Source organism: Synchiropus splendidus, chromosome 7 (genome assembly GCF_027744825.2).
Source record: "Synchiropus splendidus isolate RoL2022-P1 chromosome 7, RoL_Sspl_1.0, whole genome shotgun sequence".
Taxonomy (NCBI): Eukaryota; Metazoa; Chordata; class Actinopteri; order Syngnathiformes; family Callionymidae; genus Synchiropus; species Synchiropus splendidus.
The window spans coordinates 24,331,262-24,347,665 of NC_071340.1; the positions used below are offsets into that span (position 1 = coordinate 24,331,262).

The following is a 16,404-nucleotide window of genomic DNA, read 5'->3' on the forward strand; positions in this document are numbered from 1 at the left end:
TACTCCAGGAAGCAGAGAAGGTTGCAGTTTGATGCCTCCAGTTGTGTTGCTTCCCTTTGCTGTTCACGTCGTGCATCAGTTGTTTCACCGCAGCTTGGATGCTGCTCCTCAAATGGGCGGAGCTTGTTGGGAATGGATACGCCTAGCTCCTTTCATCAGCAGATGGAGGAGATGGTCCACGTGTCAGAGACGATGAACCTCAGGGGAGCTCACTGACGACAGCACCTCAGATGAGAGGTGAAGATCTAAGACAGGACAAGTACAGCAGCTGGTCACAGAGAGAAGGGGTGAACAGAAACTGGTGCACAGTCACAGGGTGTCCATCAAGTCTGCTCTCCATCCAACACATGCGTCACGTGTGCTTCTGTATCGGACCAGGAGCTGATGGAGGGGGTGGGTGATGTTGTCCAGGATGCTCCTTAGTTTCATAAATAACCAAAATAATAATAAATAACCAACAAGAATACAGTTCCCTCTGTAATCTTTAACGCAACACTGCTACATAAACAAAGTTAGGAGAACCATTTCAGCACAGTTATTGTCAGAGTACAGTGGAACCATAGACCTTTGTCACACCTTTTTTTAAATAGCATGCACCCTGTAACAGTTAGCCTCAGCATGCACATGAATAACAAATTACATATTTAAGTCACAATAAAAGTCTCAGAGAACCGGTTGCAGGGACCAGATTATTTATCTTTCCTCAGGGATTTCAACCTCACTGCCTCTCTCATCCTATAACTGTTCCTATAGCTTCTCCCTTCAGTGGTGGCCACAGCGGATGCTCCTCCTCCATCTCACCCTGTCCTCTGCTTCCTCTCCTCTCAAACCTACAAACCTCATGTCCTCCTTCACCACCTCCATCAATTTTCTCTTTGGCCTTCCTCTCCACCTTCTGCCTGGCACTTCCAGCATCTTCTTCTTCTCCTCCTTCTCCTCCTTCTTCTTCAACTTTTCCTCCTTCTCCTCCTCCTCATTCTTTGTCTTCTTCTCCTTCTTCTTCTTCTTCTTCTTCTTCTTCTCCTTCTCCTTCTTGTCCTCCTCCTCCTTCTTCTTTGTTCTCTTTTGGCTTTTGCCTCTTCTCTCAAACCTACAAACCTCATGTCCTCCTTCACCACCTCTATCAATCTCCTCTTTGGCCTTCCCCTCCACCTTCTGCCTGGCAGTTCCAACCTCAACATCTTCTACTTCTCCTTCTCCTTCTCCTCCTTCTTCTTCGTTCTCTTCCAGCTTCTCCCTTCAGGGGTGGCCACAGCGGATCATCTTCCTCCATCTCACCCTGTCCTCTGCTTCCTCTTCTCTCAAACCTCCAAACCTCATGTCCTCCTTCACCACCTCCATCAATCTCCTCTTTGGCCTTCCTCTCCACCTTCTGCCTGGCAGTTCCAACCTCGACATCTTCCTACCAATGGACTATTTTTTATTATACTTATTGTATCAAAAAAACTCACTCGCGACTGAAGAGGAAGGACTAGGAATGGCTCTAAAACACTTGGAAAAACTCAATTGTTGCCCACGAGTGAAAGACACTTCATGAGTCATGAGTTTTTAACCGCTCGCTCTGTGTGGCAGTACAGGATGTTAAAGGCTCCTATTACCATACTGCACTGCAACCATTGAAGCTCTGGCGACCGTTACAAGAGCTTGCAGTTTAAATGAGAAACACACATTGATCATTTTAATCCTGTTTGTAGTTTTACGACTGTCCTGTCGTAAACAGCGACTTGAGGGAAGGTCAACAAAAAAGGCCTCAAAATAATGACATTTTCACAGAGAACCACTGCTGAAATGAGTCCACAAAGTTCTCGGCATTTCAGTTCAGTGAAGCTTGGGACTTGTGTTACAAATGCAACACAACAAACGGCAGTGAGAGGACAAACAGCCGCTGACCTTCATGTGTGGACCATGTGTTTGCTTCACTGAGCTACACTGTAAGTGTTGCAGTTAGAAAAAGAGATTGTCAAGCTCACTGTGTTCCGATCCGTCCACTGCCACTTGAGTGTAGAAGGTTGTTCACTAGACACTCAACATGGCTGTCACATGTCCAACAACAAGCCTCTGAACTCTAACGTCATGAGCTTCTCTACAGTCCAGATTCGGTTCTGAGCCACAAATAGTGGCAAAACATCAAGGACGCGTCCAACATGTCCGCGGCTTCGGTCCAAACCTCCGGGTGGGATTTCTGACCACAACAGATCGGGACAGTGTCCCGGGTGAGCTGGCTCATGCTTCACATCAGATTTGTTTCGCTCCTCTGAATTCTCGATGATTCTCCTCCCCACATTTTGAGTGCAGGGTGATCACTCCCGGCAACAACCAGGAAGGAGTCTAAAAATATAAACAGCTACATAGGTGGGTGCTGAAGCAGCTTGAACAGGTACAGGTTTTTATTCCATTATGCGCCACCTTCCGTCTGACTGATGCTCCATTACAGCTCACAGGCGTTCACACACACACACACATGGCGTGTTGGTTTATCCTGTCTTTTATTCTGATTAAAATGATATTTCATCACAGCCTGACCTGTTTCTCCTGCTGCAAGGGCTCTACTGAGAGACTAGCGCCCTCTTCTGGTGGTAATCAGGAGAACAGCCTTGAGGTTTTCTCGTTTCCAGTGATGGGCCCTTTCTCAGGCAGATTATTAAGGGATGTGTTTGGAGGTGACCGTCAGCTGTCAGGGGCTGCTGCAGCAGAGCGCCACACAGTGATGCAGAGTCAGCTTTATGCCAAGGTCGGTGAGGATCCCACCAACGAGGAAAGTGCTTCGGTACAAAGTACAAAATAAAATAAAATAAAGGCAGTGAAGAACACACCTTTATGGCGTCACATGGTCAGACGGGGAGCTTCATGATATCACATTCAGTAGGTTGTTGGACAACTAAACTACAACTCTTGCCCTGTTTCTACTCTACTAAATTCTTCTGCCTGGGCTTGTGGCGCTCCAGTTTCCTCTCATACAAATAAAAATTAAAATAAATAAATAAAATACTGTCCACTACAGCAGGAGTCACTTTTGGCGTCACGAATATAACTAGTGAAATCATCATTGTGGCAAAATTAAATTCGTTTTCAAAACGTCACTTAAAAAAAATCAGAATCAGCATCAGAATCAGAATAGAATTTATTGCCATGGTCAGTGGGGGTCCCACCAACTAGGAAAGTGCTTCGAAATATAGTGCTGTTATAATAAAATACAATAAAATAAAATAAGAGCACACCTTTATGGCGTCACGTGGTCATAGGGGGCGCTTCATAATATCACATACAGTAGGTTGTTGGAAAACTCAACTCTTGCCCTGTTTCTACTCTAAATTCTTCTGCCTGGGCTTGCATTTGTGGCGCTCCAGTTTCCTCTCATAGAAATAAAAATTAAAATAAATAAATAAAATACTATCCACTACAGCAGGGTGTACTGACGTCACGAATATAACTAGTATATATATATATATATATATATATATATATATATATATATACTGTATAACTCGTAAAATCATCATTGCGGCAAAATTAAATTAGTTTTCAAGCCGTCACTTAAAAAAAATGCAAATAAAACCACTAAAACGGGAGGGGAGAAAAACAATTTTCTGGATAAAGTCCATTAAAATATAGAACTTATAATGGAGGGCGCCATTACGTGACGGGGTCACGTGATTGCTCCACGCTCGTTCAGGATCGTCTCTGTTGGACGTCTGCAGTTGCAGGACTCTGCAGTGAGTCTTGGGCGCCCCCTAGTGGTTCAAACCCTGTGGTGATTCTCGTTCTCACTGAGTCAGCATTATTGGTAACAGATCAAGTGAACACTGGAATGTAGTTTATTGATAGAGAATGTTCGGTAGTTTAAGGGAGTGTTGCTTTCATGTCCACGCCGCTGACTTTATGATAAGAAACCTTGTGAACATAGATGGTTCTGGGGTGTAGTCACCGTCCAGTGTCCCGACTGAGCGAGTGAAGTGTGTGCGGTCGCGCTTCTGCTTCCAGGCGGCGGTGAGCGGGGCTGCAGTGGCGCGGCCGATCTCGATTTTAGGAGGGGTGCGGTCCCCCCTCCCTCCCTCCCTGCTGCCTGGATCAGCACCAAGGCCAGCGACCGCGGCGCGCACCGCATGTCTGCTGCTGAGAAGTTCAGTTTCCAGCGACTTGTCTTCATGCGATGAGACAGAAAAACTGGCCATGGATTGTGTTTCACAGTCAGCGTGTGTAAATCTGTGTGTAGAAACTTCCACCGAAGCGGAGGAGCTGAGTTTCCGCCCGAGAAAGGGCAGCGGGTGGGGGGCGGAGGGGCGGGTGAGTGACTCGGTCTCTCCCCAGAGAGCAGCGTCTTTCTGCAAAAGCTTGCAGGTTCCCCCTCATCGCGCGCTCCCTGCGTCAAATGACGCGCGGCCGCCGGCGCTATAAAGGCACCTGTCCCGGCCACACTGCGCTCGCATCCCGCGTCTCACTCGCTCTCTCTCACACACACACTTGTGGCACACACGCACTCGCTCTCAGGCGCGCGCCAGGAACCATGAGTTACTCCAGCGAGGTCTACAGCAGCAGCAGCTCCTACAGGAAGATCTTTGGAGACGCGCCGCGCTCCGGGAGAGTGGCTCTGGGCAGCAGCCCGTCCCGTCCGCGCTCCTCTGCGGGCTACCGCAGCAGCCACCGCGCCTACGCCTCCCCCGCCATGGTCGTCTCCTCCAGCGGCTACCGGCGGAGCGCGGCGCCCGGCCGCGTCTTCTCCGCGCAGGAGCCCATGCTGGACCTGAGCCAGTCCACCGCGGTCACCAACGAACTCAAGATCATCCGCACGAACGAGAAGGAGCAGCTGCAGGGGCTCAATGACCGCTTCGTCTCCTTCATCGAGAAGGTCCACAACTTGGAGCAGCAGAATCGCGTCCTGGAGGCGGAGGTGACGCTGCTGCGGCAGCGCCACAGCGAGCCGTCGCGCCTGCACGAGCTCTACGAGCAGGAGATCCGCGAGCTGCGCGCGCGCGTGGAGGAGCTGAGCCACGAGAAGAGCCAGATGCACGTGGACTGCGTGCAGATGCGCGAGGCGCTGGAGCGCGTGCGGGAGAGGCTGGAGGAGGAGGCCCGGCTGCGGGAGGAGGCGGAGAACGCGCTCAAGGGCTACAGGAAGGACGTGGACGACGCCACTCTGGCGCGCCTGGAGCTGGAGAAGAAAGTGGAGTCGCTGCTGGACGAGATCGCCTTCCTCAGGAAAGTTCATGAGGAGGAGCTGCAGGAGCTGCAGGCCTCCCTGCAGGCCACGCAGGTACGCGCTCCTCAAGTTCGCCCCCTAAACACACCGTTCAAAGTCATGTTCTGCCGTCCAACTCTGAGGGACGTCGCACAACTTTTTCTTCACAGCTCACTCAGAACACATCTGGACTCCGAGGATCCGCAGTTTCTACCCCGCAACTAACTGCGCAGTGTGAAATTGATGGCACTGCAGTTCCGGTTGGGCCAGTCACGCCCCCCCCCCCCCCCCCCCCCCCCCCCCCCCAGAAACTTAAAAAAAAATCCAATCACAAAGTCTCTAATCTGTAGAAATAAGGGAAAATTCCACTGGGATTAAAGGAGTTTTCATCGCTCAGAAGCGGGGGAGGGAGAAAATGCGGAGAATGGGCGCATAATTCAGGGGTGTGGTCGTCTTGGCGGGGGGGGGGCAACGACCCGGGCACGTCCATTCTGTCTCAGTCTTGTTTACCGGCAACATTAGTACGTCAGAATTAAAACAGAGAAACGACGTATAAAGAGCAGAATCTTTAAAGATCGGGCACCGGACATGTTTATGAACTGTTTTAAAGTCTCCTGTAAATTATTTATCTGCAGATTATTGAAAATTGATTTGCATTTCTACAAATAATTCCGTAATTGGTTAATATGGAATAAAATCTCACAAAATTAAGGAAGACAATTGAACTGAATATAGAAAACCAGGTCGTAAATGCAGGAAGCAAACACAGGCAAGCAATTTAAATTATTTCAATGATAAATTATTCACTTGTGGAGGTTCAAAAGAGCAACTAATATAGGCAGAAGAGATGAGAAGATAGATAAAAGCCAAAGATACAAAAGACAAAATCTTTGTTTTCAATACAAACTGAAATCATCAACAGAATAAAAATTTAAACCTTGGTATCGGCATCTGCTACAGATGGTCTTCACGACTTAATTTCTAAACCCTAAGAAAGGGTCCTTTTTCAGCTGATTTTGACTTTATCTCATGCTTTTTGTGAATTCGAGCTTCAGTGAAGTGAAACTCTGAGCAGGAATCAATTCATTGAATGGTTGAACTGTTGAATAAGTTATGCAGGGACGGAGTGATGGTTGCTGGGTAGATTTCTCTGGGGTCTGTGCTCCTCACCTCTGGGACTGTTATACTGCCATATTGACAGCGCAGCACAGCCCTGAGTCAGCAGTCCGTTCATCAGTGCTGCGGCACTTCACGCCTGCAAGTCAGCTCATACATACATGTATGTGCTGGGCGACGAACACGCCTCTTTATTTGGAAGAGAAATAAACATGGTCGGTTTGAATGATGCAGTTATATGGAGGGTTTCCTCAAGTTGCCGTGGTTAAGAAGAGGCACTGCATTGGGTTTTTTTTTATTTTGTTTTTCAATTACATTTTGTTGCCAGTTCATGAGGTTTTTACGAGCGACGGTCCAGGTGCCCAAACCACGGCTCACCTGCAGTTTAGAGGGTTAAAGAAAGAGGGAGGTGCTGAGGAATGGCAGTGTCTGTTCTTGAGCTTTTACCCAGAGAACATGGACCTTAGAAGTCACCCTCAGTTCGCGGGACAGTCATTGAATACCGGCACAATAAACCCTCGCTCAAGATGAAATGCTCCTCTTGTCAATCACCCAGGTATCAGTGGAGATGGACATGAGCAAACCGGATCTGGCCGCCGCTCTGAAGGACATCCGGGCCCAGTATGAAAACCTGTCCTGCAGGAACCAGGCCCAGGCAGAGGAGTGGTACCGCTCCAAGTTTGCGACGGTGACCGAGGCTGCTGCACGCAACCAGGACGCCATCAAGCATTCCAAGGAGGAGCTGAGCGAGTACCGCCGACAGGTGCAGGCCCGCACCTTGGAAATCGAGGCCCTCAGGGGCCACAACGAAGCTCTGGAGCGGCAGATCGCTGAGATGGAAGATCGTCATAACAATGAGATTGGAGACATGCAGGTAAGAGAGACAGAGGCATCTCTCAAGCTTTTGAAGAGCCTCAAAAATGTATCAAATATTTGACCTACCACTTGCTCAAAGTTTGACAGAAACTGCACCTTAAAGATGCAATTCGTTCTCACAGCATGTCCTAAAACACGAGTCACTGTTATTGGCCATCAGCTATCCAAAATTAAACCACTCTCTGTGACAGAAGAAGAAGAAATTCAACCGCCTGCAGGGCCTTCAGTTGATGCCTTGAAGAGCTTAACTGCCACCAACAGCAACCGGTTCATTCGCTGTTTTCTATTCCAAAGCACTTACTGCAACTTTAATGCTTCATTTCGCATTGAAACATTGAAACATTGGGTCTGTTGCCTGTGCTGAAAAAAGACTTCATGTGACTCTAGGACACGATCCAGGAGCTGGAGGCTGCGCTGCGGAGCACCAAAGGGGAAATGTCCCGTCACCTGCGTGAATACCAGGATCTCCTGAATGTCAAGATGGCGCTGGACATAGAGATCGCTGCCTACAGGTTTGTTCCGTTCCTCAACTCAGATCACCAAAACTAGCTCTGCTTAAAGGCGGTATAGGTGATTTTTCCATTGCCCTCTTCACACCTAGTTCACAACCAGTCAATGAACGCGGACATTTGAGTCACCAGTGTGTAACCGTACGGTTCTGTAAAAACATATCCCACCAGGTTCGACCAGCCTGTTATTTAAAATTGAAATGAAATTATTGCACAATGGTACGTATGAAAAACATTCCGCAGTGACTGAACCACTGAGAGAGAGAGTGAGGGAGCCAAGTTACGGTGGTATGAGAGGCCTGCACTGGTGAAGTGGAGATGGCGTATGAATGAGCCAAGGCTGGCCAGTGAGGACGGACTATCCCACTGATGACCGAAGTTCAAAGTCCAAGACAAAAATCTGTCTTAGCTGGTTCAACATCAAAGGACTGTCACTTCAGCTGTGTGCCACCAATTGGTCGGGTCAAAGCAGGGAAACCCCCCACTATTCTTCTTGATCGATCAGACACCGATCCTCTAAAGACACTCAGGAGACACAGGGAGCTAATAATAGAAGACTGAAAGGTCAGTGTCTCCCTGCAGGAAGCTGCTGGAAGGTGAGGAGTGCCGTCTCAGCTCCGTCGGAGGCGCCATGGTCCAGTCGGGTTACCCCGGCTTCTCCTACATGTCGGCTCGCTCCTACACCGTGGGAGCCTACAGGAAGTCCAGCGCCAAGCCAGAGGAGGAAGAGGACGAGGAGGCAGAGGAAGAGGAGAAGGAAGAAGAGGAGGACGGAGAGGAGAACGAGGAGGAGGAAGGAGAAGAGGGAGAAGGAGGAGAGAACGGAGAAGGTGAAGGTGAGGAGGAGGAGGAGGAGGAAGAGGAGGAGGAGGAGAAGCCAAAGGAGAAGGAGGAGAAGAAAAAGGAAAGTCCCACCGGCAAGCCCAGCAAGAGTTAAACAGCCGGCGTGTCACGTACATGATCCTCCTCTTCGGTCACACACACAGAGAACGCACACACATACACCAGCATGATGCCACAAAGTTTCGCTTTGAGTTTTCCTTAGAAGAGCAACAACAAACGTGCCATTAATAACCACGACTTGTTAGCACACTGACTCTGAGAAGAAGAAGAAATGCACAGTTCTGGGGAGAACAGCCAGGCCAACTTTTACGGTGCTATATGATTTTTACATTTAAAAGTTGGGGAGTTGAAAGACCTCATCACAGCACTTTCCACCCGTCTCTCCTTCACCCACTCTGCCTTCCATCCATCCGTCATCCCACCGCAACGAAATGAAATGTACGCTGCTTCTCCTTCTGTCGTCGCTGTGCAGCAATAAGAAGCTCTGAGAAACTGTATATAAATATATGATTGTAGAGTTGTCTGAGGTTTTTTTTCTTTCGGAATGATAGAGGAGTTTATTCTGCACCTTTCTTTCCATTCAGGAATGGATTTGTGTTTCGCTACTATTCTTTAATGTCACTTATCTCCCTTCGATAGGTTCATTTGTCAAACGTTTAACCAGCCTGTTTACCTACAGCCGTTCCAACAAACAATCCAGCCACAATAAAAACTGACTTCAATTCAAGTAGAGATGGGGAACAAGAGCGTGTTCTGAGGAGGAGTGGCCAGCTGAGCTTGACACTGATGGCTGGCTGTAACTGGCAGATGCTTTCCTGGGTCATGGTTGTCCATCGAAGGGCTATCTGCCCCATAACCTCCCTGCGACCTCCCACCCTGACCTTTAAAGCGTCACGATGCATCGCCTCACGTCCTTCAGCCTCTCTCCTGTTTGACAAATGAACCGATCGACGGAGTGACCGCATGGCCTGACCTTCAGAGCTTGACTATCTGTGAATGGATTCTGTTCTGCTTGTCGTGTGATTTGAAAATGCCTTAACCATCGCTGAAGTAATAAAGTTTGACGGCAACGACACGTGTTCACCTGCATCTCACTGGTTCCTGTTGAGGCGGAGGAGAGTTGCACCTTCCAAAACGGATCTGCTAAACTACTACTGTGACTGCTGCTCTCTCATGCAGTGATGTTCCTCTCAAAGCCAAATAAAGACATTTATGAACCAATAACTGTCTCTAGCGTCATCACTTTCAGCACATTTGTCGCTGGTTCAGTGTTTTTCAACCTTTTTCTCGCCACGTCACCCTTGGTTCATTGAAAAAACTACCAAAGGACCCTGGGCCAAAGCACACTTGTGCTTAAAGTCCTGTAGAAAATCCCTATTCATTTGTGAAAAACTGTAGCTACTGACAGTCGGTTGTTATTTTGCCACTTTATTTGCTGAAACAAAGTGCAGAAAATGTATTTGTTTCAAACGTGTCCAGAAAAGGGTGAGCAATATGGCAAAATATATTACGAAGATTATGATTTATGTTTTTACTTATTTTAAATAACTGTTTTGACTTTATCACTTCTCTTTTGCATGACTTTATTGTAGTTTTGAGTTTCCAGACAAATCCTTAGCATTCTTTGCCTCAACTTGCTTCATAAAAACCATTAGTATTTCTCTCTTCACATTTTGGAGTGCATTTATTTAGTTGTGCATTTAGTCTTTCACCAACTTTTAAAGCACAGAGCAACCTTTGACAGTCCATGAGCATCAATAAAGTTTGGAAGTGAGACACGTCAGGTTAGCTCTGCGGTGCAGACAGTCTTTGGCCTGGTGGTGGTGGCGGCTCCGACAAGGATCCCTCCCTCCCTTCTACCCTCCACGATTCTGTGGTGAAAGTGTGTGGTCCAGTTAGAGGCGCATCAGCTTTAAAAACAGCAGGAAGTTGCGCACGTGAGCGGCTTCTTGGCTGTGAGTGTATTGGAAGAGGAGCGCAGCGCACCACAGCTTTGACTGAGGGACGGATGAGCGCATCAACACACTGGAGCTCTACAGTCGAGTGGAGAGAAAGATGTTGGTTACTTCAGCATGGCCACAAATATAACGTTGCAGCACCTGCTATTCCGGACGATCGCAACTCGTCTCTTTGAAAGTCACGCGTTCCATGATGCCATAGAAGGGAGAGTAGCTCGCTTCTCACCACTGCGACTTATGCCACCAGAAACCAGGAAACGTAACTATAATAATGTAACACTACACAATTCTGCTGCGCTTTATAAAGTCATTTAAATGAGCTGCTTGGCAGAAGAATGTACAGCCTCTGGATCTCGTGGATCTCACAATGAATGTCGTCCTGTTGTGTTATTTTTAGATTGTGAAATCAAGGACGGGTCGGGGTGGACTATCCGAACCACGTTCCAGTCTCATAACCACAGGAAACCATACAGACACTGCTTGGGCTGTATTAGTTACTTCTACGATGATTGTTTTTTTAATTCATTTTTTTTTAAATTTTATAAAATTTTATTTATTTTTGGTTTATTATTATCTTTTTTTATGCTTACTTTTATTTATTCATTATCGCAGGATGTACCGAAGCACTTTCCTCCTTAGTGAGATCCTCAATGAAGCTGATTCTGATTCTGAAATAGAGAGCTAAAGAGTCAGAGCGTCTAGTCAGTGACCACAAATGTTTATGATTAAAAATAAGGCCGTAAATCATTTCAATTTGGAGAGTAATACCATAGCTTCGGCCTTCACTAACAGAAGCATTAAGATGCCTAGCTCCAAATGCTGAGCGACTAAATTTACAGAGTAGGATTTCTTGAGTTCAGCCACACTGAGAGCCTCGTAAACGCAGTTGAAATATCCAGCGATGATATTGGGAGGCTCTCACCGAAGGCATGTCAGAGGCATTCATCACGGCCACACAGCATCCGTGCCTCTGACGCCCTGCGGCAGGATTAAAAGCGTCTTAGTTTACGGTCGCGGCAGCATAATGGCTGCTGTTGGCTGTAAGAATCACCTCATCTCAGCGCGGGCCCCGGGGTGACAGATGTGGCTGTCAGAGATGGATGTCGCTGCCAAGTCTTGCCCACCAGCACCGCTGTCAGCAGCAGGGACTTAATCACAGTGAGTGTCTCAGCACAGCCGCTCCGCTGGGTGGACGTGTGTGCACAGGACAGGCACGTCCATGAAGCTTGCTGGGGAAGACCTGCTCAGTTTGAACTCTTGAGTTGAATACTGGGTTCAGAAAACAGGCTGGTATTTGGACGGAAGAGGATTAGGTCCAGTGAAGAAAAAATAGGAAGAATTCTGGCAGATTAAATTGAGAAAAGTCAGAATTCTCACTTTAAAGTCAAAATTCTCAATTTGATCACTGAATATAAATCGGAATTAAAGTCAGAATTCTCACTTTACAGTCAGAATTCTGAGATTAAAGTCTCAGTTTAATCTCAGAATTAACGCCAGAATTCTCAATTTAATCTCTCTCTGTATGCAGACGTGTCCCGTTAGCTCCATTTACTGACGGTTTTTTCTTCATATTGAGGTGTCAAACCTTTCCTGTCTCCGCACTGGACCGTGGTAGAGTGTCACAGGGGAGGTGCTGGAGCGCTCACTCCAGGGTTTGATGTCCTGTTGTGGGCTGGAGCTGGGACAGGGATGAGGCCAGTCTGGGACAGAGCGTGACTTGGTTTATGACTTTGTCACAGCCAAACTGCACAGAAGCGCACATTCAGAGCTGGACACGCACCGGGCACCTCTTCACTTCTGGAGAGACCTCACTCACTCGGCAACCCCTCCCACATGCAGCGGCCACACACATAGAGGAACAGCCACCTGCAGCAGACACTCTACATTCACTCCTACAAAAGACTATTTTAAGGCTTGGAACGCATTATTGCTTTTTCCATTAATTGTGGTGGGAAATATCAATTCAGATTTGGAACAAATTACTTCTTGAACGGCCTTCTGGAACGGATTGTGGTCGAGAACCGAGGCACCACTGTATTTATTTTGACATTTCCCCCCACACATAATCCATAATTTGTATTTCAGTTTTGTCACCTGAAGATCAAAGTGTGTGCCAGCAATCCATGCACCTATTGCCAAAGCCGAGAAATGCAGGAGAAAAAAATGAGAAGATGATTTTCAGCAACCTGATACTTGAATGGCAAAGAGCCTGAAATTCCTCTGGATGTTCCCGGGACGATCAATGAGGAGCGAGCATTAGGATGTCAACGGCGTCCAAGTATTGAGTAAGAGATCAGGATATAGATTCTCACCGTGGCTCTGTGTCGGCACCGATACACTCCGACATCTTGCAGTCTCTCGTGTCGAACAAGCAAGCAGTGCTCTTCCTGAGTCTGCTGGCTCGCACGAGGACGGATCCGTTTACTGCAGGTTTGGTAAAAACCTTTGCTGACAACACACGCCGAGAGGCAATTTTCAAACATGAACGATGGTAAACTCGCTGTTAAAGTGAAACAATATTCAGTATTTCTCTAAATAGCCTGGTATCTTTAACAGTACTCTGGAATTTACTTTGAATACTTTCACCCCATGTTGCTGTATCATGAATTTGCAAAGCATTTTCACCTCCACCAATCACTGAGTGGTGATACATTAGTGCAGTGTTTGTTTGTAAAGAGAATAACTCGATCATGGATGGACATCTTTTCATGAGACTTTCAGGGCTGGTGGGAAACGGGCAAACAGAATTGTTCTGTCTGCTGCGTACAGATTCTTCAAAAGAGACTAAAGGAGCATCCGGTCACGTGACCAGCTCCAGTTGAATCGATGTTTTGTCTAAATATAACACGACATACAATCCAATGACTGTTACAAACCCAGTGTCAAGTGACAAAAAAGCGGATACGCCTACGTTCGGAAGGTTTTCTTTGTCATTTCCTGTGTGCAGCCTCTTCTTCGAGTCTCCTTTGTGCCTCTGTGATAGAAGCTCTGTGACACTACTGCCACCTTCAGTCCTATTGACCTCATTGCGCTCATAACATTATGATCAGACTATATGTGAAATTATATTGTAGTGGGCAATAATACTGCTGACGACTAGATTTGATCGCAGTGTGTTAGGAAATGAGAGGTTTTCGTGTTTTTTTGAGAAAGCAAATCTTATTTCTAAAGTAGTATTGTCTCGCCTTATAAGAACAATAATATTCCCAGTAAATACCTAAAACAATTCCCTCAGAAAGAATTCGCCTGTTGCCTTTACATATGTTGCAGTGCATTCTGGTGGCAGATATGGCGCCACATTTGACGCGCGTGTCAGAGCCACGTCGACGCCGCGTCCGACCCCGTGAAAGATGACAAGTTTGATGAAGAACACGCCTGCCCACGTGCCATGTCTCTGAACCGCCGCCCTTGAGTCGCCCTGCTGCGCTCGTGTTGAGCTCTGCCGTCAGCACATTTGTGGTGCTGAATGTGTCATTGAGCTCCTTCCCCTCCATCTTTGCAGCCCCCCAGGACCATTCAAGACGAGTCAATAAATACCCGGCATCAGCATTTAACAACCGTCCTCTGTCCATGTCAGAGGCCTGCAAGTGCGCTTCCTTTGTGAAGCAGGTTGATTGTCGGACACACTGGCTGCAGTGACCTTCTCCCTGCAGGTGCTGGGACCCAACACCAAAGGGACAGTCTTCAAGATGAAAAAAGTTTCTGTTGAGAAGAAACTAGACCGAGTCGCAGGGTTTGATCAGGCTGATCAGCCACAACAGACTTGGACCTGCCCCCCTCCGCCCCCCACCCTGCCTTCATCCTTCTGTCTCCACTGTCTGTCTGTCCGCCCCACCTCTCTCCCTCTATCTCCACTGCTATATATAGACTTCTGCATTGCAGATGTCCCAGAGCCCTGCAGTTCTGGAGGAGAATTTGAAGAGTCCCAGCCAAAATATGAGCCGCACCATTCACCGTATCGGTGAAGTTAGCAGAGCAATGATAGCAAAGCAGAGGTGTCTGCCAGTCCTGGCTGCAGTGCTGATGAAGTTCCCCTCCGAATCACAGCACTGCAGCAGCGCCAGCGTGACATGTTGATCTAGTCCCTGGCTCCCACCGACGACAACACATTTCAACAGCTGAAACCACTAAACTCATTTCAGTCCTTTTGAATTTTAAGACGTTGCTGCAGTCAGGTGTGCTGATCCAGCGCCATGTTTGATCCAGCGGAACTGCATAAATATGAAACAATACAGCTATATTTGGGGCTTCGCATCTGTGATCCTGATGACTTTGTAGAGTATTCATTCATACCTGGGTCCAAAAGTGGCGACTCTGTATTGCAGCCGAATAAAAGCACATTTCATGAAGAGTTGAGGGTATTTGCGATAAAAGCTATTGAGAAAAGCTTCTTTTTGTGGCTTCATTTCTCACAGTTTCCCTGGGTAAACCACAGGTTGGCCCCTGATGCTCTAATAAGAGAAATGGATGGGTCTGTATCACCTGAAAAAGAGAGTGAGGCGGGTCGCCTGGGCTGGGTTAGGTGTCGTCCGGGCCTGGATGACAGACGCCGATGTGTCAGCAGCCAGGGGGACGACAGACATCTGAGGGGGAAATGCTCTCCACTTACTGATCCAGTCTATGAAACTGGGTCAGGAACACACCAGATCTGGACTCATGAGTCAGAGATGGAGAGACTTCAGAGGAAGATATCACCGAAACATGGAGCCAGGGTGTCAGAGCAGGTGGCTTTAGAGTCCTGGAGGACACCACTAACACCTGCCAGTCAATACATGAGGAATGCTGATGAAGGTCTTTTGAATGGTCCTCCATCTCAGGTCAGCAACAAACACATGTTCAACCATTCAAGTGCTTTGTACTGATGGGCTGGTGAGGCTTCATGGTCCTCATTTTCAGAGCTCAGTAGGTGGCGTTCTTGGTTTAAAAATGATGTCATGGAAATGGTTGTTCACAGCCAGAGATTTTAGAGCAGAGAGCGCCATCTAGTGGGCTCTGAAAATGAGGGCAGCGTTTCATGAAGCCTCACCAGCCCATCACTAGTTTAGAAGGGATTTATTGCTGTGAATATTTGACAATTCTAAAAGAGATGTTCCAATAAAGGTGTGTTTTTTTGCAGGAAAAAAAGGCTCTTGATAAGTTTCTCCAAAATGTCAGGTTAAAATAAAGACATAAAACTGCTCACACCGCTGGGAAGCAGGCTCGACTGGTGCACTGGTGCTTTTTACGTGGACGCAGACTCAGTGCACAGCTCCCCCAGATGGTAACTTACCGAGCTGTTGTGTTTACACTGCATTGTACCCTCTTTTATTACAATGCGGCAACAACAAGCAGCGATGAAATATTGATAACCGCTGTCTGCTGTCACTCGCTCGTCTCTCTCACTTCCACCCACTGCCGTCTATGAACTTGTTCTTAACAAAAACCCGAGTGTTGATCACTGTTATTCTAGTAGTAATGTGATGGAATAATGCGACTCGCCTCGCTTTTATCCAAAAGTGCAGTAAGAAGGAACGATGTTTGGCTTATGCTGCCACCCAGCGGTGTAGTTAAGAACTACATGTCATTGAAAATATATATAACACTGTATATGACAAGAACAACTGGAAGTAATCCATTAAAACCTACCTAACGCTAAAGGCGTATTTTAAATAATGATTAATGGACGCTTCCGTCATAGTAATGGAGTGAATTTTTACTTTCAACTACTTTGCTGTTATTTCTAAGAAAAAGCAACGGAGCGTTTATTGATAAATTGAACTCGTTCAGGAGATGTAAATATCTGCGATATCACATATAAAAACACATTGACAGATAACAATTTGTAAATATTTTTTAAGTATGTGACGCGCGATAATTGAACGGTTAAACGCCACACGAAGTGACACGGCCGACATAAAGATAGCGATTAAAATAAAGCATAAAATAA

At 47.1% G+C, this 16,404-nt stretch overlaps 1 protein-coding gene across 1 annotated transcript; it reads left to right on the forward strand.

Moving 5' to 3' along the window:
• The first annotated feature begins 4,428 nt into the window (after positions 1 to 4,428).
• On the forward strand, positions 4,429 to 9,732 carry zgc:65851 (uncharacterized protein LOC321113 homolog). Its single transcript, XM_053871426.1, has 4 exons — positions 4,429 to 5,251; positions 6,849 to 7,166; positions 7,556 to 7,680; positions 8,260 to 9,732. The coding sequence occupies exons 1-4, from the start codon at positions 4,505 to 4,507 to the stop codon at positions 8,612 to 8,614; spliced, it is 1,545 nt and encodes a 514-aa protein (XP_053727401.1). The 5' UTR covers positions 4,429 to 4,504; the 3' UTR covers positions 8,615 to 9,732.
• The last annotated feature ends 6,672 nt before the right edge of the window (positions 9,733 to 16,404 follow it).

Excerpts from the sequence above, each read along its gene's own strand:
- zgc:65851 (XM_053871426.1), top strand. The coding sequence starts at position 4,505 with ATGAGTTACTCCAGCGAGGTCTACAGCAGCAGCAGCTCCTACAGGAAG. Across the intron at positions 5,252-6,848 it reads CCTCCCTGCAGGCCACGCAG|GTATCAGTGGAGATGGACAT; the intron begins GTACGCGCTCCT and ends TCAATCACCCAG. Across the intron at positions 7,681-8,259 it reads ATAGAGATCGCTGCCTACAG|GAAGCTGCTGGAAGGTGAGG; the intron begins GTTTGTTCCGTT and ends GTCTCCCTGCAG.